The sequence below is a fragment of the Lutra lutra genome, chromosome 1, assembly GCF_902655055.1.
Source record: "Lutra lutra chromosome 1, mLutLut1.2, whole genome shotgun sequence".
NCBI lineage: Eukaryota > Metazoa > Chordata > Mammalia > Carnivora > Mustelidae > Lutra > Lutra lutra.
This window is the reverse complement of record NC_062278.1, coordinates 217,623,314-217,644,629: the sequence shown is the minus strand read 5'-3', so window position 1 is coordinate 217,644,629 and position 21,316 is coordinate 217,623,314. Positions and strand designations below refer to the sequence as shown.

General features: G+C 59.6%; 1 protein-coding gene across 5 annotated transcripts; it reads right to left on the bottom strand.

Moving 5' to 3' along the window:
- Nucleotides 1-2,187: 2,187 nt before the first annotated feature.
- On the bottom strand, nt 2,188-21,242 carry PNPLA6 (patatin like phospholipase domain containing 6). 5 transcript variants are annotated; one of them, XM_047704030.1, is made up of 35 exons: nt 20,941-21,002; nt 20,110-20,277; nt 19,948-20,016; nt 19,539-19,626; nt 19,303-19,385; nt 19,036-19,133; nt 17,122-17,262; nt 16,871-17,030; nt 16,238-16,318; nt 15,906-16,034; nt 15,501-15,581; nt 15,234-15,396; nt 14,901-14,984; nt 14,500-14,609; nt 14,205-14,372; nt 14,047-14,124; nt 12,386-12,591; nt 12,015-12,146; nt 11,811-11,934; nt 11,256-11,369; nt 10,945-11,020; nt 9,105-9,245; nt 8,688-8,751; nt 8,249-8,417; nt 7,888-8,070; nt 7,582-7,700; nt 7,225-7,381; nt 6,848-6,964; nt 6,691-6,760; nt 6,136-6,252; nt 4,006-4,307; nt 3,148-3,264; nt 2,826-2,922; nt 2,603-2,712; nt 2,188-2,487 (listed from the first exon to the last, which is right to left on the bottom strand). In XM_047704030.1, the coding sequence occupies exons 3-35, from the start codon at nt 19,972-19,974 to the stop codon at nt 2,413-2,415; spliced, it is 3,981 nt and encodes a 1,326-aa protein (XP_047559986.1). In that variant the 5' UTR covers nt 19,975-20,016; nt 20,110-20,277; nt 20,941-21,002; the 3' UTR covers nt 2,188-2,412. The 5 variants fall into 5 exon arrangements, with proteins under 5 accessions (XP_047559986.1, XP_047559976.1, XP_047559967.1 ...); XM_047704020.1 differs by lacking the exon at nt 20,941-21,002 and adding an exon at nt 21,133-21,242 and having other exon boundaries at nt 19,948-20,155; XM_047704011.1 differs by having other exon boundaries at nt 19,948-20,277.
- Between the last annotated feature and the right edge of the window lie 74 nt (nt 21,243-21,316).

Genomic DNA, 21,316 nt, shown 5'->3' with positions numbered 1-21,316 from the left:
TCATTAGGGTGGGCCCTGATCCAGTATGACTGACGTCCTCAGAAGATGAGGAGATGAGAACATGGGCACAGAGGGAAGACCCGTGAAGCCACGGGGAGAGGATGGCCATCTGCAAGCCAAGGGGAGAGGCTTGAGAAGGAACTGACCCTGCAGACACCTTGATCTTTGTCTTCCAAGACTCTAGAACTGGGAAATCGAGGTCTGCTGTTGGAGCCCCGCAGCCAGGGCACGTGGTTGCAGCTGCCACAGCCAAGCAACAGGCCTGGGGCCTGGGGAGCTCCAGCTTCAGGTGCACCAAGGCTGCCTTGAAGAGTAGTGCTCTCCAAGCCCAGAGAATCCCAGTTAGGGTGCTCGGCCCACCTCGGCTGGTTCTGGGCTCCTGCAAGGCGGGGTGGGGGGCGGTGCGGGGTCTTTGGGTAAGCGTCTGGAGACACGACATACATGAGCCCTGGGGTCGTTCTTGCCCAGCGTGGCCTCTCTGGACAACGCCATCCACCCCCATGGCATCAATCTCCGCTGCTGTCCCGAGGTCTCCAGACTGGTTCCCGGTACAAATCTCTTTTAGGTCCCCACCCTAAACGTCCAGAGCCCCTGCCATCTCCCCTTGAACAGTCCCTGAAGTGCCTCAGACTGAACATGGTCAAAACAGAGCCGAGTACCTATGTCCTTCCCCACACCCCATCTCAGGGAAGATGGCCCTCCCCAGTGACCCGTGCCAACCAAGGTGCCTTCATCATCCTCCTTGGTGTCCCCCGCCCCGTGCCCCCCACTGCTGCCCCAACCTAGGCCTCATCGTCTCTCCTTGGTCCCCTGCACTCTCTGTCCCCTTCTGGAAACACAGATCTGACTAGTTTCCACTCAAAAACCTTCCAAAGCCACTGTGTTGCCGGTGGGCGGGGAAAGGGGTATAGCCACTGCGAGGAAGAGCGAGGATTCCTCAAAAAGTCCAGCTTAGAAAGACCTATGACCCAGCAATCTCCCCACTGGGTCCACACCCAGAGGAAGTGAAACCAGGGACTCAGACCTGGACACGCACACATCCGTGTTCGCCGCGGCCGCCATCCACAGTGCCCAAGAAGTGGAAGCAACCCCGGGGTCCACTGACGGGTAAGTGGGTAGACATGACGTGATCCATTCACACCGTGGAGTCTCACAGTCTTAAAAAGGAAGGACAGTCTGACGCCTGCTACAACACAAAAGAACCCTGAGGGCACCATACTCCGTGAACTCCGCCAGTCACCAAAGGTCAAATGCTGTAGCATCCCACTCCCAGGAGGTCCCTAGAGGAGTCAAATCCACAGAGACAGAGTGCAGGTGGTGGGAGCCAGGGGCTGGGGAGTCAGTGTTGAATTCAGGCATAGTTTCAGTTTCAGATGAGAAAGTTCTAGATGGTGGGGACACAGACGGTGGGGACAGTCACACAACAATGTGCATATTTAGGGCCAGTGAACTGTACATGTGCCAGCATGTGGTGAAGGCAGTGACCGGGACCCCCTGCAGCGCATAGTGCGGGGGGGGGGGCACTCGCCCGGAGCTGGGCCCGGGCCCGGGCCGTAGTGACATCAGGTGAGTCACGTGCTACCCACATCCCCATTCCCCAGGCGAAGCGAGGCAGGCTCAGAGAGTCTCAGTAACAAGCCTGAGGCCACCAGTAAGAAACAAGGCTGGGGTTTCATACCAGGCAGCCTTGCTCCACAGTCTAGATGCACCAAGACAATGAATGAGAACCCTTGGGGACGGGTCTTGGTGCATCATAGGGATTGGCATGTCCTCTGTGACCACAGCCGAACACACAGTAGGGCCAATGCCTGGGAGCCTCTCGAAGTCCTTAAGCCTGCGTGTGCTGCACACAGTCCCCCGGGAACCAGGCTCTGTGGTGCACACAGGAGGAAAGAATGGGAAACACAAAATGCCCGCACACAGTAGAGCCCGCTGAGCGCAGAGGCTGTGGGAGTCCGGTAAGGAAAATGAAGGGCGCCAGGGTGGGCACCCAAGAACACCCAGGATCCCCAGAGGTCCTGCGGTCTGAAGCCAGCACAGAGGGGGACTGCAGGGGAATTCCGAGCGCGCGCACAGTGGGGCAAGCTGGCTGGGCCTGAGGCTGAGCGTGGCATGTGGGTACAAAGACAAGCGCCAGGCTGTCCAGCCCAGCGCCAGCCGTCTGACCCAAAGATGACACGAGGCCACTTCCAAGAGGGAAAGGTTTATTGGGAGTGACTGGTCATGGTCCTCAGTGCGGTGTGGCCCCTCCCCTTGGGGGCAGGGCGGTCCAGTGTGTGGGCCCCGGGGGGGGGGTGGCTGGGGTTCAAGGGGAACCCAGGAGGGTGGCAGGCATAGCAGCAGACAGAGAAGTGAGCCACCCCCACTGGGCTCAGCCCTGGCCCCGCCCCAGGGGGACCCCTCTTGAGATCCTCAGGCCTCCGCAGCTGAGCCCGGAGGGTCCAGGGGCAGACAGCGCCGGTGACGGAGAAGGGACTTCTCCTCCTCCTGCAGGGACAGGAGCGCCACACGCACACATCACACGGCACGGGACACTGGTACACACGAATGCCTCCGCCATGTCACCCTCACCCCGTGGGGGGCCTGGGCCACCCAGTCTCACCATCTCGGAGGCAGTGCTGGGGCTTGCGCCCTCGGGAGAGCCGCCCTCGTCCCGTGAGCAGTCAGGGCCTGCGTCCTCCTCATACTCTGTCAGGCAGTCCGACTCCTCCCCTGGAAGCAGGGAGCAGGGCAAAGTGAATCACGCAGGCTGGCCTAACATCTCTATATCCCATGGATCCCAGCCCCAGCTCTGTGACCCCCGCAAGGTGCCCCTGGGCCCTCACCATCAGCACAGCCGTCAGAAACGTAGCTCGTGGGGGGCTCAATCCGGGACACGATCTCCGCCAAGTCAGTGAAGCCAGAGCTGGGGAAGGCCAGCACCTGGGGAGCGGCACAGGTGAGGGTCTTGGGAGCTCTCTGGGACTCTGGAGTGTCAGGGGCTGTGGTGTTTTGGGCCCTGAGATCTGAGGGGGACCTCTCTGGTCTAATGGGCTCAGCTAAATCCAAGGAGGTCTGGGGGCATCTGAGTTCTGGGGGTGCCTCAGCCAGGCTGGGGGAATCTCTGTTGTTAGAAGTGGCCGCTCTTGGGGTAGGTCACAGGCTTACATCTGCGCGGCGGCTCTCGTTAAGGTCAGCAGATCGCCGGTCCGTGAGCATCTTTTCAATTATGTCGCCCCGGCTCCAGCCCCCAAACACAGCCTTCCCGTACTGGTAGCCCACATCCTGCGGGAAGGGAGGAGACTGGAGCTGGGCCTGCCAACCCCCCACCCCAATGTTTCCTCTGCCTCCCCTTTGCTGCCTATCTCCGTTCTGCTGACCCTTCCTTGGCCCCTCGAGAGCCTGATGTTCAGGGGAGCTGGCATCTGAGACTCAACTTACTTTCGAGCCAGCCCCACGCAGCACACTCACCCCCGTACTCCTCACCCTGTGCCCCTGACATGCCTTCCCCCTCAGCCCCACACAGTGCACCAAATGGTGTGTCGGCTTCTTTCAAGATCTGCAAATACACAACACACCTGCAGACAGCCCCATCTCCCAAGCCTGTGACAGACATCACCAATCCATCCCTGCACACTTCCGCTCCCGGTCGATTTCCGGGGACGTGGGCTAGGACGCAATTTTCAGATCAGCAGCTAGTAGCACATAGCATGTCCGTCGCTCCACGCCCCTCCCATGTTTGTGGCACACATTACTAACTGATCGCCTGTTCCCATTCCCGCCAGCGCGAGAACGTCGTTAGAAACTTCTAATGCACTTTGGGCGGTGCAGCCGGCGCCCAGCAGGAATCTTAGTGCGTACACAGCACACACACATCCACGTTCCCTGGCCACACTCACTGCAGACATCACAAATCGATCAGCACTCTGTTCCTCACGGATCCCACTTGGGAATGGAGCCTACACTCCTTCCCCCGGGGTTGCTGTGGGCTTTAGGTAGTAAAGCTTTGCCACCCCACCCGCTCACATAGATCTGGTCGAATTTCCCGAAGTCCATGGTCTTGAAGCAGTCGATGGGCGGGCGCAGGTACTCGCAGTAGGAGCTGGACTTAACGACCTCCAGCTGCCGCACGCAGGACACATAGGCCAGGCGGGACTGGATCTCGGCCATGTCTGGAACCTTGATCTTGTCGGCCCAGGGGTTTAACCGCTTCCACAGCAGCCACCAGCCAGACAGGCTGTCCCCGTAGGTGCTGAGGTCCGTCTCATCCTGGCTTCCCACATCGATGGCGATGACTGTCTTGGCACCCATACTGCGGGCGATGTCCGCTGTGGGGCCGGGGGGTGTCAGCAGGCAGCTCCCCACCAAGGCCCAGGGCAGGGACATTCAACCCAGTCCCAAAAACACCATCATACAAATGGTCACACACACAAAAAACCATGCAAACAAACATGCCAGTATGTAAAGGGCACAGGCACCGATGCCCATGACCTTGAGGAGGTGGGGTCAGATGGTGGAACTGTTAAGGCTGGGGAACTAGGGCCAGACGGACGGAGTGGATGGAGACAAAGGGGCAAAGGTGCTGGGAATAAAAGATACCAAGTCAGACACATGGTGGAGTGGAGAAGAGTGATGTGGAGAGATAAAGAGTAAGATAAAGGTAAGAACACCAGGAAACAGAGACACAGGAAGACAGAGTCAGAGAGGCAGGCAGTCCAAGTGGCAAGAAAACACATGCAGAGAGGGGAAGAAGTCAAGCCACAAGGGACAGAGATGCAGGGAAGCGGAGACACCAACAGATTTATGGGGGAAAAAGAGATATCAAAGATATGGAAAGACAGAGAATCTGGGGGGAAATGTGAGGCTGAGACGTGGACAGAGAACAATGTCTAAGGACAAGGAGATTCAGGGAAACAGGACAGAGGCATGAAGGGTGGGTGATGGCCCCGCAAGGAGGGTGGTGTGTCTGTGGGTCAGTGTGTGTCCGTGTGTCCCATGGAGGGTCCCTGAGCAGGTCTGGGAGAGCTTGGGGAGATGGGGACAGGGCCCCAAAGCCAGGCCCAGCCCAGAAGGACACCCGAGTCTCCAGCAGACTTTGCATGAGTCCCTCATGAGCCTATTTGTGTGTCTAGGAACATGTCCCCATATCTAGGAACATGTCTAGGAACATGTCCCCATATCCACGTGCCTGCACGCAGCTGTCATGTGTGTGTGTCTCCCGTGTGTGAACATGCACACCTCTGGGTCTGTCTGTAGCTCTATACACACCCCTGGGCCTGAGCGCATTTCTTTCCACATGTGTCTAGATTGGCACTGCCCGCCTATGGATCTGCACACACCACTCATGTATGTGGCTGTTAGCGTGGGCATCCATACAGGGCACACATTTGGCCCTGTTGGCAAAAGTTGGCAAACTTTTTCTGTAAGCGGCCAGAGAGAAAATAACTTTCTCCCAACCACTCAGTGTTGCAGCTGAGGCACGAAGGCGGCCAAGAAACCAGGCCTGAACCACTGGATGTGGCTGTGTTCAATAAATCTTTCCTGACAAAACCCGGCAGGGGCTGGATTTGCGGCAGTTGGTCGATCTCCGGCCTCCAACACAGAGCGTGTACGTGTAGCTAGCACACGTGTCTACTCGGGTGTGCTCACTCCCGGGCACGTGACATTCTCTGGGGCACAGCTGGTCCCCCGCTCCTCAGCAGGCGAGAGGTCAGCAGAGCCGGAAGCTCACCGTGGGCACACACGTGCCCATCTGTGTGCCTACACTTGTGTGCACCTGAGACAGCGTGCAGTGTGCACGTGGATAGATGGCTGTGCAAGGACGTATGCCTGATTTCACGGGCACATGGGTCTGGCCACGTGCATGTGTGAGAACACGCCGCCTGCACTGTGAGCAGCCGTGAGAACGTGTGAGCACAGGTGTGGCTAACGTGAACCTGGATGGGTGTCCTGCTGTCCCTGCATGCACATGTGTCTACACGTGTTCATTCACGCTGAACACGGCATGTGGATGTGCTTTCCGGCTCCACGCGCTTCTGTCCCTGGGCACTCCCCTGGTCTGTGGCTGCACACGGGTATGCACACACCCTCCTGGGCGCCCGTCCATGTGCTCGCCTGTGCATGCTCGTGCGTGCGGGTGAGCGGGCAGCCACTTGCCTGGCAGGTTGTTGATGTAGCCGCCATCCATGAGGAGGTGCCCGTCCTTCGGGTCGCACAGCGGCGGCAGGTAGCCCGAGAGCGTCATGCTGGCGCGGACGTAGCGCCACAGGGAGCCTGCCCAGTGGGACACACAGACACAGACACGCACAGACACGCTCAGACATGCTCGGAGGCCCGGCCAGCCCGGTGGGCTCGCTGACCTGGCACGTTGTTGACATAGCACCCGTCCACCAGCAGGTGCCCGTCCTTGGGGTCGCAGAGCGGGGGCAGGTAGGGGCAGTAGGAGGCACTGGCCCGGACGTAACGCCACACGCAGCCTGCGGGGACGGCGTGAGGGGGTGAGGCGCCCAGCTCGTCCCCCAGCCCCCCCACCCCCAAGGAGAGACATACCTGGGGCCTCTGGGGCATTAGTGGGTGATGGTTAGTGCTCGGCAATCAGGCCAGGGCGGACGGTCACTCATGTTAACAATGTCCCAGATGCTCGGCTGCCCTCCCTGCACCCCCTCCCCACACCGCCACAGAGGTCATTGTGGGGCCAGCTGGGGCACCCACCGTCTTTATGGACACGCATGGCTGAGGCGGTGATGTCCGTGGTCACATTGAAGTAGGGCAGCCACAGGTCCTGTGGAGACAAGGACCATGCTGGGAGAGGAGCGGGGACTCCTGTGGGGAGCGGCAGGGGCGGGGCAGGCGAGGACGGAGGGCAGACCTCAATCTGCTTGTCCTGGAAGACCCGGTGGATGCTGCGGTTGAAGGCCGAGCCGGTGAACATGGAGGTGACAGGGTACGTGAGGTCCAGCACGGGCTCCAACACCGAGGTCATGCTCTAGGGGCAAGGAGGCCGGCTGGGATCGAACGGAAGCCACTTGGGGTCACTAACAAGGTGATCACTAAGGGTCCTGATCGCTCCAGCAGGGAGCTGGGGACTAGGGTGACCAACCAGGAGGTCAGGTCAGCAAGGTTGTGGAGGGAATGCCATGGGCCAGGAGGGGTTCACAGATGAAGTCAGGAAAGGGGCAGAAGCAGCCCAGGAGCCCCTCAGGGAGCAGGTTTCAGGGCACTCCTGCGGTAGGTGGCCCCCCACACCTTGGCCCACTCCCGGGCCCGCTGCTTCGTGCGACTGGCACTCCGCTCCTCTGCGTACAGGGCCCCGATGAAGGAGCCGATGGATGTGCCGCCTACTAGGTCCACAGGTACCCCTGCTTCCTCCAATGCCTTCAGCACGCCGATATGTGAGCAGCCCCTGCCAGGGAGAGAAAACCCAGAGACCCACTGGAGATGCCCCACGACCCTCAGAGCTCCCCTTCTCCCACCTCCCGCACCGGCAAGGAACAAGTGCCAGCCCCACCCCTACAGGGCGGCTCCGGGAGATAAGCTCCACCCCTCAGGCACCCTGACCCCGCCCCTCAGGGTGAGCCCCGGGGAGCAGGTCCCACCCCTCACCTGGCACCGCCCCCGCCCAGCACCAGGGCAATGGTGTTGCCGGTGAGCACCCGCGCTAGGCGGGAGAAGTCGCTGTGCCTGTCGGCGCGCTTGGAGAAAACCTTCTCATAGAGCTCGTGCTGGAATACGGGGAAGGGGGGGCGGCATAGAGAGGCGACGCATGAGGATGGGGGCTCAAGAGACAGTGTCCGGACCTCCAAACCACCGCTCCTGCCCCCACAGGTCTCTGAGCCCCCCCCCCCCCTCCCTCCCGCCAATGGCCCTAGAGGCCAGCTGGGAGGGCCCCTCTGCCGGCGCAGCGCTCACCAGCTTGGCGGGGCTGCGGCGGGAGAAGAGGCGGCGCGGACAGCGCAGATGCAAGTGCCCCGAGCACCAGCTGCGCATGTTCAGCCACTCCACCGTGCGCGTGGGGCCCGCGCCCTCCTCCCGGTGCAGCAAGACCAGCTGCTTGAGGGCGCGCACCGCTGTGTTCTCCAGCATCTGCTCCAGCTGGAAGGGCAACGGAGGACGGAAGTCACTAACCCTCGGTCATTTCCTTCCCCCAAGCCCGGGTGAGCTTGGGTCCCTGGTTGCCGTGCCCCACAGTTGCACAGGGCCTGGTGCAGGCGCAGGAGGGCAGGGGTACGCTCTCTGGGGGTGGAGGTGTCCCTGTGCATGGACTCCGGACCTGGCCGAGAGTGGGCTCCTGGTCGCCCAGGCCCACAATGAGGATGCAGTCGGCCTGTCGCAGGCAACGGACGGTCCAGGGTGTCAGCGAGGCGTCGGTCTGGTAGAGAACGATGCGGTGTGCATCCTCCTGCTGGGCCAGCCACCCTGATAGCCGGAACTCCTGGATGCTGCAACAGGGGCGGTGGAGAGTCATCCCGGGCGCTTGTCCGGGGTCCCACACCTCCCAGACACCACGCAGCTCCGTCACCGGGAGGACGTACACTTAGGCACCCAAGCCCCACCATGTCCATGCCCTCGGGGTGATCTGACCCACGGTCTCCCACAGACTGGAGGGATGGGACCCATGGTCCTTGGTTCACAGCCCAGACCTCAAGCAGACCTGAAGAAATTGTAGACTTCAGGTCTATCCCCCACCTCCTCAAACTCTGGACACATACCTATCCAGAGCAGAAGCCCCTAGGCGGGCCCGGATGATGTCACTGTTGAGGAGGAGTGTGGGACCTGGGGATGGGTGAGGACGGAGAGTCAGACACCCAGGTCCAGAGAACTGGGGGCCTGTCCCACAATACGGCCTCAGCCCCCACACAGACCCATGGCCTGTCCTCACATCCCCCACTGCCCTGCCCCCAATGGCCTGTCCTCAACCCCCCTCCCCCACAGCCCCACCCCCCCAGACCAATGGCCTGTCCTCAACCCCCCTCCCCCACAGCCCCACCCCCCAGACCAATGGCCTGTCCTCAACCCCCCTCCCCCACAGCCCCACCCCCCCAGACCAATGGCCTGTCCTCAATCCCTCTCCCCCACAGCCCCACCCTCCCAGACCAATGGCCTGTCCTCACCCCACCCCCACTGACCGATGGCTTGCAGAGCATGCTGCAGCTCCAGAGTGAAGGCCACCATGGGCACCTCAGCACACACCGGCAGGACGGCCACCGTTGCCAGGTTGCTGGCTGGGTTGGTAAGCTCCGAGGGAGGGGGCACGCCTAGTCCTGAGCCTGCCGAGACCCCAAGGAAGGAGATTCGAGGTACAGTCCTGTGCCTGGAGAGGCAGACCTGCCCCCTCCTCGGAAGTCCCTGCCCTGCTAACCTAGTGAAGCCACAGCAGAGGCTGTGGCCTCAGGCCTGGACCCACAGCCTCATCCGGTCCCCTGTCTTGATAAGACCTAGCCATGTGACCCTCACTTCGGCCTCATCTCGACAGGACGCGCTACATAACCCTACAAGCCCTCCACTGTGCGTGCGTGGACCCATCTGTGCCCCTACCCCATTCTGGCCTTGCTGCTTCCGTCCACCCAAGGGACTTGAACACAAAATGAGGCAGAAACAAACATCTTTTTGACCCATCTGTTGCTTCCCAGCTTCTCCATTAACATCCTAGACCAAGCCCTCACCTCCCTCTTGCATGGATCTCTCACTGCCTCCTCCCCTCCAGCTCGTTCCCCTAACAACCTGAATTAGCCTAAATGCCTTTCTGGGGCTCCCAGTCCCTACGTGACCTGCCCCTTCCCCCCATATCTCCCCCTTCTTCACTTTTCTCTTTGAAGTGCTTCAAACCCACAAAACCCTGTGTGCAGGGCCTTCCTAGTTCTCATCAATGCCACACCCTATCTCATTTGTCTAGTCCCAGCTCACTGCCCCCAGAACAACCTCCCTCCCTCCCTCCATCACATTCCATCAAGACCTTCTTCTGTTTTCTTCACTGTACATGTCAGCTTGTGATGTCACACTTCTTCTTTGTATTTTTCAAATGTGTTGCTTGCCCAGCTGTAAACCTTCTAAGAGCCTCATCTGCCTGGTCACTCCCCCCCCCCCCCCCCCCCGCCACCCGTGCCCAGCACAAGGCCTAGTATACATTAGGTGCTCCCTGGAAAATTTTTCTGTATCTCATCAACAGAGAGTTTCTGCCAGCAAGGCTGCCCCACAATCGTGAAAAGGATGGACCAAGGGCCTGATGGGAAATGAACAGGCATTTGCATGCATGGACCAAGACTGGGGAGAAAAAATCTATCTGGGAAGATCCTGACCATGGGGGTGGTTCTTAGCCAAGGCTCACCACTGCCACCACCATCCAGGTGTCAAGACAGAAGGGGCAGAAGACCTTGGGGGATAGGAGGAGCAGGTGTAGAGGCTGGGCTGATCCAGGGTCGGCTGGTCCTTACAGACTCTCAGGCCCGTATGCACCTGGAATCCGACTTCATTCCGATGTACCCTAACTCGGCAAACTACACCTTTCAGCTCGCCAGTAACTTCAGCAGCCAGTTCCCAGCCTGGCCCCTAGCCCCCAGCTCCCACCCCCCACGGACTTCATGTCCCAGCATACTCTTCCAGGACTCCCTCTCCAGGCGTGCTCAGGACGTGGACTCCATCCCGCCTGCAAGCTCTCACACCCAGAACCAAGTTTGCCCCTAAAGACTCCGTCATTCGACATTGACAGACACTGTAGGTTTCATCAAGAGCATGGCCTGGGTCTAGGACTCTGTTTCCCGGCATGCCCAGGACCCCGAACTCCAGCCCCTAGCCCTCCAAACAGGCACCGGATATCAGATCCCACACCTACTTTAAGCCCCACCCAGAGCGCAGTTCCTACGCCGGACTCCATTTCCCAGCATGCCCAGGGCTTAGGGCTCCGCCTCCCGGTGTGTTCCAGGAGTCGGATTACATTCCCGCAGCATGCCCGGGGCGGCGGGCTCTCACCTGGGAAGGGTCCCTGCAGCTGCTGCAAATTCCCTAAAATCTTCTGGCTTAGCAGGTGGATGAGACGAGTTACGACCTGGGGCATGGGAGGCCGGCGTTCCAGTGAGACGCGAGGGGCAACTGTCCGAGTCCTACCTGGGCGCCTGGGTCCCCGTTACTTGGGCCCCACTCCCAAGAGCCCAGCTCTAACTCGAGGGTCTCTGCCTCCTCCCTGGGACTCCCACCCCCCCCGCCCCGCCCCTCTATTAGGCCCTGCCTCCTCGAGCCCCGCCCCTCACCAGGACGCCAGCCCACACAGCTTGAAGCCGCACCTGCGGGTATCGCCGTTTGATGTGGCCCAGCGTGCCCTCCGGGAGTTTGGCCAGCTCCGTGTCGCGCACCGCGTGCACTGTCGTGGCACGAGGCTGCCGTGTCAGCGCCTCCACCTGGGGGGCCCCCGTTTATGACCAGGGCTGCTTGACCCAGGAGGCCCCGATGGGAAAGGGGGACCCAGACCAGAGGCGCTACCGCCCTACCCGCAACAGACCCCGGAGATGGGTGGAAATCGAACCCCACTACTCATTAGGGCTTCGGGGAGAGAGAGAGGGTTAGGGATCCATGCCCGGGTGTGTGAGTGTGTACGCACTTACGCAGGGGGTTGTCTCCTCTTCTAATAGAGATCTAGGGACGGAGTCCAATTAAGACAAGAATTTCCCCCCTCCTCCTGCCCACGGAACGGAGCTGGACAAGCGGACTGGGCTAGGCCAGCGGTCAGGAGTCCATCAGCAATCCATCAGATTACCCCGGATGCTGTGTTTTGTTGGGAGTAGTGGGAGGGAACCTGCAGTGGGAGTGATCAGAGGGCCGTGGGGGGGCGCGGCACTCACCACACCGATGAGGTCCCCTCGGCCATACTCGCCCACCAGCTCCTTCTTGCCGCTTCCCCGCTGGATGACACTGCGCAGCCGTCCATTGAGCACAATGTAGGTGCAGTCTGAGCGGTCGCCCTGCCTGGGGTGGGGGGCAGGTAAGACAGGGTTGGCGCGGGGTCTTAGGCAAGGCCTGAGCTGCAAGAAGGCCAAGGTCTGCACCTGTACAAAGCACGGCCGGCCTCCACCGCTGTCCAGTCGATGGCAAAGTCCATCTGGCGCACAAAGGGTGACATCCTCGCGGCCACGGTGTGCGCGGCACTCAGCACCACACTGGGTTGTGCTCGCATAATCCTGGAGAGGAAAGTTAGGGGGGCATGGGCTTGTGGGGGTGCCCTGGCACATTCCTTAGGAAGTGGAAAGGGTGGGTGACGGCATGGCAGTGGGATCAGAAGAGCTCAAAGCTGCCCTGGAAAGGCACTGGGCATCCAGAGGGATGACCTCTGCACAGCAGAATTGAGCTAAGTGGGGGCCCCCCAGGTGCCACTGCCACCCACCATGGGCCGGGTGGAGGGGGGGGTGGCCAGCCATACTCATAGAAGTCGGACTTAGAGATCCTCAGGAAGGTGCAGTCACGCTGGGCTCTCAGTGTGAAGATGAGGGGCTCGCCGGTGAGCACTGCCAGCTGGCCCACCAGCTCCCCAGGTTGTGCCACGAACAGGCACACGTCCTCTGCCTTGTCAATCATGCGCTGGTAGACATGCAGGCAGCCCCACAGCACAAAGTGCAGGCTCACATCCTGTGGGGCAGAGGAGAGCTGGGCACATGGGCAACAGTCCCAGCTCCGACCCAGCCCAATGCACCCAGAAGAGAGGCCAAGGAAGGAAAAGTTGAAGGGGAGGAGTAAAGGCTTTGGCTCGTTCAGCTGCACAGCATAAGTATCTGACTCCCATCTGGCACCCAGGGCAGACATTACTAATGGATCACCAAAATCTGAGCTCAGATTAAGGCCCCTAAGTTATTCTTTAAATAAAGGTTTTCTTTTAAGTAACCTCTGTGCCCAACGTGGGGCTCAAACTCACAACCCCGGAATCAAGAATCACCTGCTCTACGGACAGAGCCACCAGGTGCTCCAAGGCCCATAAATTCTTTTCAATAAGGCCAGCAAGAGGCTACAAGGACTGGCTATGCCGGGGTGTGGCTGGTCTGGTCTGGTCTGTTAGCAAGCCAGGCCGGGGCTAGGTTGAGCCCAACAGAGTCTCCCAGGTAGGCAGGGCCCAGGGGCCCACAACAAAAGCCACAGTGTGACCACGATTCCTCTGCCCCCCACCAGTACCGGTGACCTGGCAAAAACCTCCCCCAGCTTCCTCTATCGAAGGAGCCCACCCAGCGATGAGCACTCCAGGTGACAGCTTGAGCAACAGATTAAGTACTACAATATCCCAGCCAACTGGGCCATGCCCCTACTCCAACCGCCCCCCCCCGCCCAAGCCCAGGCCCTCCCTCCCACTCCCCTGGGTAGAGGGGCTGTGGTCTCCCCATGAACTGCTCCAAACCCTCCCACAAGCTTGGCATCTCTGAAAACCTTAAGCGGTTCAGAGCCGCCCTTCCTTCCTCGTGACAATTCTAGCAGACAGTTACCCTTATTACCCCATTCCGTGCATGAGGAAGCTGAGAACTTTCTCAATGATTTGGCCAAGGTCAGAGAGGAAGTCAGGGCGGAGTGTGATCACAACTCTACCCCCGCAGCCCCCTAGTCCAGAGCCCTTTTCCTCCGCTGTGCTTCTGGACTGAAATCATGACCAGGTCTCAGTTTCCCCAAGTGGACACTAGAGGGATTCGTGGGATACAATTTCCTATGCTCCCGGACATCCAGCTCCAGGGGCTGGTTCACGGCCTCTGGGTCCAGATTCTGATCACTACCGCCCTTAGCGCACACCCATCCCAGCGGGGATGCAGGAAGAGAAGCAGGTGGTACGTCAGAGCACACTACAGACTTGCAGAAAACAGAAGTCAGAGAGAAGGACAGGACAGGCAAGAGAGACCTAGGGGCTGCAGTCCTCAGATAAAAGTTTCAAGGATTAGAAAGGAAAAGTCAGTGGATCCAGACGGCAGAGGAATCAGAGTCCTAGCATCTAGGGGCAGGGACAGAAATCACACGCTGAGGGACGTACATATGGGGTCAAAGAGAAGGATCAGAGGTCAGAAAAAGGTCTTGGGTCTGAGCTGCATTAGAGCCCAGGGTCAGCCTCACCTGGTCTCCCTGGCGGGCGATGATGGTACCAGCTTTGGCGTGATGTAGCAAGACGCGGCTGTTCAGGAGGGAGGGGTCCTGGAGAGAATGGGGGGTTGAGACGAGCCCATCTGGGCCTCCCCGCACTCCACGTCCCCTAGGACCCCATGGCCACCCACCTCAATCCGCATCAGTTTCGCCAGCTCCCGCTTTGCTGCCTCAAAGATGCTGCTTGTCTGGCGTCCCTGGTAGGGCCCAAATGGGCAGCCACCGGCGGCCAGCTCGTCCTCGCCGTAGCTGTGCTCACAGGCCCCTGCTGGCTGCTCCCGGAGCTCCTGAGTGGGGGTCTGCACGGGGGAAGGCCTGTGACCTCTGTGCTCCCACCCGAACCTCTTTCGGAGATGCCACCGTGGGCCAGGCCAGGGTGCTGGGAGGGCACTGGGGAGGGGAGGGGGAGAGAGGAGTAGGCCTTACCCGAGCGGGAGCTGCCTGGGGCCCCCCTGAAGCCCCCTCCTGCAGGGACGCAGAGATCCGGCCACGCTCATATGCCATGTCAAAGTCCGAGCGGGGACCGCCCTGCAAGCCTGCGGTGGGCAGGAAGTATTTTACAAAAAGGATCATGCTGACAGCGACCCCAGTTGACTTACGTGCCAAATCCCCTATCTGTGCAGACACGACTGCTCCATTACTGCATTTGCCCTCAGAATCCTTCTTAACCACAGCTGGGAAGACACTGTCTCAACAATCACCCGCAAAAACATCATGAAAATACGGTGTGTTCCCACTTCGCAGATGGGGAAAATCAAGGCTGGAATGCCTACAGGCAACCCAGAAGCCTGACGGCCTCTCCCCCCTTCCCCACCTGGTGCCCGAACCTGAAATGTCCACTGGCATGGAGATGCAGCGACTCAGCAGGGGGGCCGAGGGAGCCTCCAGGGATGTAGGCTTCACTGGGTCCCCTGGGAGAGACACGTGGTCAGGCTCCTGCCCCTCGGAGCCACCAGGCCTACAGCTAGGATCACAGGCTAGGGCACTGATCGGGATTGAGAGAAGGGTCATTTCAGTCTCTGAGGACTAGGGGACTAGGAAAGCGATTCTGATGCCCCGCCCTGGGGCCGAGGCCAGGGGTCTCCGGGGATCAGACGGGTGTCAGACCTAGGTGCCTAGCTGTGGGGCTCCTGGGAAACGGCTGGGGTCACGTCTGATACCTGCAGGTCCAGGCAGTGGGGCCCCAGTGGGGTCAGGCGGCCGGCCAGGACTCTCTCTAGGCTCCTCGGCAGCTGAGGTACTGACCACCCGCTTGGAGCCGCGCACGGGGCTGGTGCGGGCTGGGAGGCCAGGGCTGGGGAACAGGCGTAGGGGCTGGATCTCCTGATGACAGAGAGCACCCTCGCGGCAGGTCCTGGGAGGCGTGTGTCCCCCTCCCCCCCACCTTCCCCGGGCCGCGTACTCCCTGGGCTCCCTGCGCAACTCACGTGGCTGAACAGCTCGTTGGTCAGACCTAGGTAGTTGTGAAGCGCCAGAAAGGTGACCCGCTGCAGCCTCACCATGATGATCTGTGGCCACGGGGAAGGGACGGGAGACACCAGGTAACGCGACTCAGATAACAGGGAATGGGAGAAAATGGGGACTAAGCATTAACAGGGTGGAACGGTCAGGAAGGTCAAGGTCGGGAGGAGTAAGGGGCTGGCCAGCGGCAGAGGGTGAGCCAGGGAGAAACCCACAATCGGGTGGCAGAAGCCTGGGGAGAAGGGGGCGGAGGCAGCTAAAGGGAGGGAACAGGGGCCCCCAAAGACCTGGCTGCTCAGGGCTGATAAGCGCAGCCTGCAGGAGCCAGGGACGGGTCGGGGCAGGCAGAGGGAGGCGGAAGGCCCACTGACCTGTACCACCCGCACCAAACTCTCGGGGTACTTGGTGAACACGGCAGAGAAGGCCTCCACGGGCAGCCGCAGCACTGTGGAGTCTCGGGCTGCCCGGGCAGACACAGTCCGCTGGGGGTGCTGGTGGCCCTGTGGGTGTGCGCGGAACAAGGAGAAGGGAGATCAGGGGCTGTGCTCTCTGAGTCCTTCCCAAGGCCAGTGCCTTGTGAGACCACTGGGAGCATCGGAGGGGACTCTGGGACACTGAGGCCTCCCACGTGACCCTCTCCGAACCAACCCACTGACTGGGTCCTCATACCCAGTCTCCTTGTCCCCCAAGACTAATCACTCACAGTGATGACATCCAGGATGCTCAGAAGGCTGTTGACGCTGTCCCCAGGGACCACTTCCTTCACCACACACTCCTTCCCGTCCTGAGACACGGGGGGGGGGGGGGGGGGGGGGGGGGCGGGGCGCTGACTGGGGCTGTCCCCACCTTGCCAACTGGCACTCCACCCCTGAGCTCTCAACTCACCACCCAGTGATCACTGACACCCCAATCCCCGAACCCACCAAATCTCTGACCAGCTTCTATTTTCTGGCCGTCGTTAACTGTAACCGCTGACCGTGTAGACCACCCTGACACCCTTGTGCGTTCGTTCCCAATTTTTTTTTTTTTTAAAGATTTTATTTATTTGTCAGAGAGAGCGGGAAAGAGAGCGAGCATAGGCAGACAGAACGGCAGGTAGAGGGAGAAGCAGGCTCCCCGCCAAGCAAGGAGCCCGATGTGGGACTCGATCCCAGGATGCTGGGATCATGACCTGAGCCGAAGGCAGCTGCTCAACCAACTGAGCCACCCAGGCGTCCCCATTCCCAATTTCTGCCTGCACGTCTCCAAAGACCTCGAAGCCCGCTGCCCGACAGCAACGCCTATCCCAGTCCCCACTGCCCATCTCCCTGTGGTGCCCCACAGGTGGTCCACTCACCGGCCCCGGGAGACAGAGCTCCAGCAGCCCGTCCTGCACCACGTAGATACTGGCATCCGGCTGGCCCGGCCGGAAGACGTAATCCCCCTGGCTGAGCCGCTGGAAGACCATGTGTCGGCAGAGCTCCAGGAAGAGCGGCTTCTCGAAGTGGCCCAGCACCCTGTTGGATGGGACAGGGAGGGGGAGGAATGCAGGTTCAGTGAGCCCCCAGCTCAGCAGCCACCCCCCTCCGCCTGCACCCCGACACTGACCGGACATTCTTGAGCATGTAGAGCACCTCAGAGGGCAGGTGGGAGTTAGCCAGGTCACCCTCCGTCAAGTCAGCCTCGAGCACCGCCGGCGGGGGCTCCTTTCGTTGCAGTGTTGGTGCCTCTTTCTGGATACGAAGGATCCTGGCGGGAAGAGAGGGGTCGCAGGGGGCAGGTAGGGAACAGGCTCAGGCAGACCTGAGTCTCCCACTCTCTTTCCTCTAAATCACAAAAAACAGGACTCAGCCAACTCTGGCCTGCTACCTACTTTCATTAAACAAAGCTTTGTTGGCACACAATCATTTACATGTTACTTCTGGCTGCTTTTACTCAGCAAAACGTTCAAAAATTGTGACATAATCATATGACCTGCCAAACCTAAGATGTTTACTAACCTGACCCCGTACAAAAAAAACTTACCATCTTCTAATGTAAAACCCTGAGATCACCTGTTTGTTATCATAAGCTCCTGAGATAAACCCTGTGTTTAGCAGAGCCCTGATGTAAAATATGGGCTGTTCCCAGAAATTGCACCTCCATTCATCATGGGAACCCGGAGACCTTCTTCCTAGCACAGACCAGACCCGGAAATAGCCTCCCTAATGTCAGCAGAGCTCTGGGGTAGCTCCCATCATACCAGGAGACCCCGTCAGCTGCTCTCACGTTTGTAAGGCTCCCAGAGCTGGCCTTTCCTTCTAGATCTCAGAGAACCCTGAGATGACCCCATCGATGGTCACAAAGACTCCTGAAATAGCTTTGTATGTGGACAGCATGAATACAGCTCTTCTGCTACTCACAGACCCAAAAGAGCCCTTTCCTGCAAGTTACAGGCACCACTGAGCTAGCCACCCCCCCAGTCATAAGCCCCCTAAGACACAGCCCCTAGAATGAGCAGATTCCTAAATTAAATTCCACAATATAGAGAAATCTAGATATAGCTCCTCTTCTGATCAGAGAGATCTTGGCTAGCCCTTGCCCAGTTCACAGAGAGCTGAGATAGCCCCCTGAAAGTCATGACAACACCAGTGTAGCTCCTCCAGAGCAGGGACACATTAAGACAACCCCTATGACATACAGAGACACAAGATCTAAATCCTCAACTGATCACCGAGGGTCTAGAGCCAGCCCTTCTACTGGAATCACAAAAAGCCACGTGAGGACACATCGGCTGCTCATGGACAGCCCTGGGATGACACCCTCAGTGGGATATCCCTTAGCGTGAAGACACCCTGGAGACAGACCTTCAAGGATATGCCATGATGTGAGGAGACCGACCTCAGAGCCAGCTTCCAACTTAGAAAGCTCCCTGGGAGAGCCTTTCTCAGAGACTCTGAGATAGCCCTTTGCTGATGGCATGGAGCCCTGGGATGTCCTTCCTATGCTTCTTAGAGCAAGAAGATCCTTGAAATAACTCCTGGGAAACAGAAACGCCTAAGATAGCCTCCTTAGTGTAGAAAGAACTCCAGGGTAGGTAACATAGAGAAATGCTTTCTAACGTAGAGAGACTGCTGAGAGAAACCCTAGAAAACAAAAGCTAGAGAGAGCCCTTCCAGTAGGTCACAGACACACCTGAGTTAACCCCAGTGAATCACCTCCTGTGTGGGGAGACCCAGGAACTATCCTACATGGAGAACCCAGGCGCAGATCCCCTAAACCTATTACAAAGCGTCCAAGATACTGACTGGAGACAACTAGCTCACAGACACCGTGCTGCAGGGGGAACGTCGCTGAGATACATTGTCTCAGGGCACAGAGACACCAAAGCCAGCCTGTCCGGTGTGGGCTCTGAGAAAGCCCCTCTGATGTGGGAAGACTCCCAGCTCAAAGAACCCTTAGATACACCTTTTGGTGCCGGCTGATTACTCAAAAGGTCCCTGAGAGAGCCCCCGGTGCCCAGTACACCCAGTACAGCCTTACTTTTTGGCGATGTTGAGCATCTTAAGTTTCTTTTTCATGCGTGGCCGGGAGGTGGTGGAGACAGAAGCATCCACCAGAGAGGAAGTAGATTGTGATACCTAGGAAGGATAAGGATGGGGGACGGGTGAACTGCCAGTTCAGACCGAGGGAAGAAGGGCCCAGATCCAGAGGACGCTAGTCACGGAGGACTGGCTTCCTAAGACGTGTAAAAAGAAAAAGGGCAGAACCTCTGTGTTCAGCGGGGACCCCCGGGGGTCCTAGACTCACCTTCCGCATAATCTTCCGACCATAGAAGAGCACTTTGTCCCTCTTCCGAAATCGATACCGGGGGCCGTCCGGTGCTGGCGTTTCTGGGGATAAGTAGAGAAGCACCCTGAGCTCTGCGCCTACTCCACGCGGCCAGAGATGAAGACACTGTCCCGTAAGTCCCATCTCTACTGCCTCAGGAATCCGGGCATTTCAGTTCCCGTAGCACCCCCCGGAAGGGCCCTCCGGGTTCTCACTCGGCACTCGCAGCCTCCGCACCAGCAGGAGGATGAGCACGGCCGTGACCAGCACCGCGACTCCGGCCCCAATCATCACGCCCAGCACCTGCGGGACGAAGGGCACTGGCTGCACATCGCATACGCGGCCTGCCGAGCCCTCCCCGGAGGCCGGGACGCCCCCGTCTCCACCCCGTTCGGTCAAGTCCTCCGCCCCCGAGGAGGTCACAGTCGGTCCCTGCCTCGGCGTCCCCATCTGCAGAATGGGCAGCCGCTGCTACCTCCCCGGGGGCGCAACTCTTTCCGGCGGCTCCGCGGGCCGCGGTGCGTGCCGGGAAACGTAGGTCTGATATTACCGCGAGACTGCAACATGAGCGCTAAGCATTTCGGGAATTGCAGTCCCCGCAGCGCCACACAACCCAACGTTTACCATTCCTGTTTGCAACGGAGCCTCCATCACTTGTTTCAGACTGGGCGACAGGTCTGGTAGCCCGGAGTCCTGGGGAATAAGAAGCAGGAGGAACTGGTGCAAGTCGTCACTCTTGGCCCGCTTCTCCCCTTACCGCTACCACGAGGCTTGCCCTCTTCATACTCGCCGCCCGGATGGCTTTGCTGGCCAGGGGACGGCTGGTGGGGCGCTGTAGAGCAGAGGGGGTGATACAGGTTGACTTCGACGCCGGGCTGGGGCGTAAGGAGAGTCCCTGGCTCCCTTCACCCACACGCGGGCCGACTAGACGCCCTATACGGGTACAGCCCCACCCTGGGGCCAAAGGGCAGCCGGCTGGATACCCACAATCAGCAACCTGTGCACGGGTCCCCGAAGGACCCGCCTTCCTCCCGCAAGTGGCCCCCTCCTTGTCTGCCCTCCGGGATTGATCAATCCCGACCCAGCAGACTCTAGGCCACAATCCCCTGCAAAAAACAGGGTACCCCAGGCCAGTGGACCTAAGGGCCGGGGTGCACGGGAGTGCTGCTGGCAACTCCCACATAAGGGGTCCTAGGGCGATGCGGGGGTCTCGGAAGAATACGGGGACCCCCCGAGTGGGGCGAGCTCCCAAGAGGTTACCAGGCGGTGCTAGATTCACCGTTACGCATTAGTGCAGTTATGGGGTCTCTGACGGTGTGAAACATCTCTAGGACTCTGGGAACGATTCTACGGCCATTACTGGGAGACGTAACCAGGGACGCGGGAATTACTGGGAGTCACTGTAAAGTTACTGAGGGAGTCTCAGGAATAGAGAACTACTGCTGGGAAAACTGGGAGCTGGGTGGGCACGTCCCTGAGGTCGTTTGAGCAAGAGAGTCGACCTAGGAATGAATGCCGGAATATTACTGGGACTTCTCTGGAAAACTGAGAATATTTCTGGCACCGCTAGAGTACTAACGGAAATTTGGGGGCGTCACTGGGCCCTGGAAATATTACCTGGAAAACTCATGGGGAGGACTAGTTGTCTTCCACCCTAGCGCGCACCTGGCTCCCAGCAAGGAAACACCTGCCGGGAACTGGGGGGATGGGAGCATCAGAGAGTCCGGCGCTATTGGCCAGCGGAGGAGAAAAGGTGCTAACGACCCCCTAAAGGACGCCTCTGAGGGAGCGACAAAAACCCGGACTCACCCACCCGGCCGCAGCCGCGGTCCACTCTGCGCCAACACCGGTAGCTTTCCGCCCAGCCCGCAGGCGCGGTCCCTTTAAATTATTCCCCGCAGGGCGCGCCGCGGCCCCGCCCCCCACCATGTTTGTAAGGTCTCGCGCAGCCCGCCACGCTGTTTGACGACGCCTTAAAGGGGCCGAAACCGAC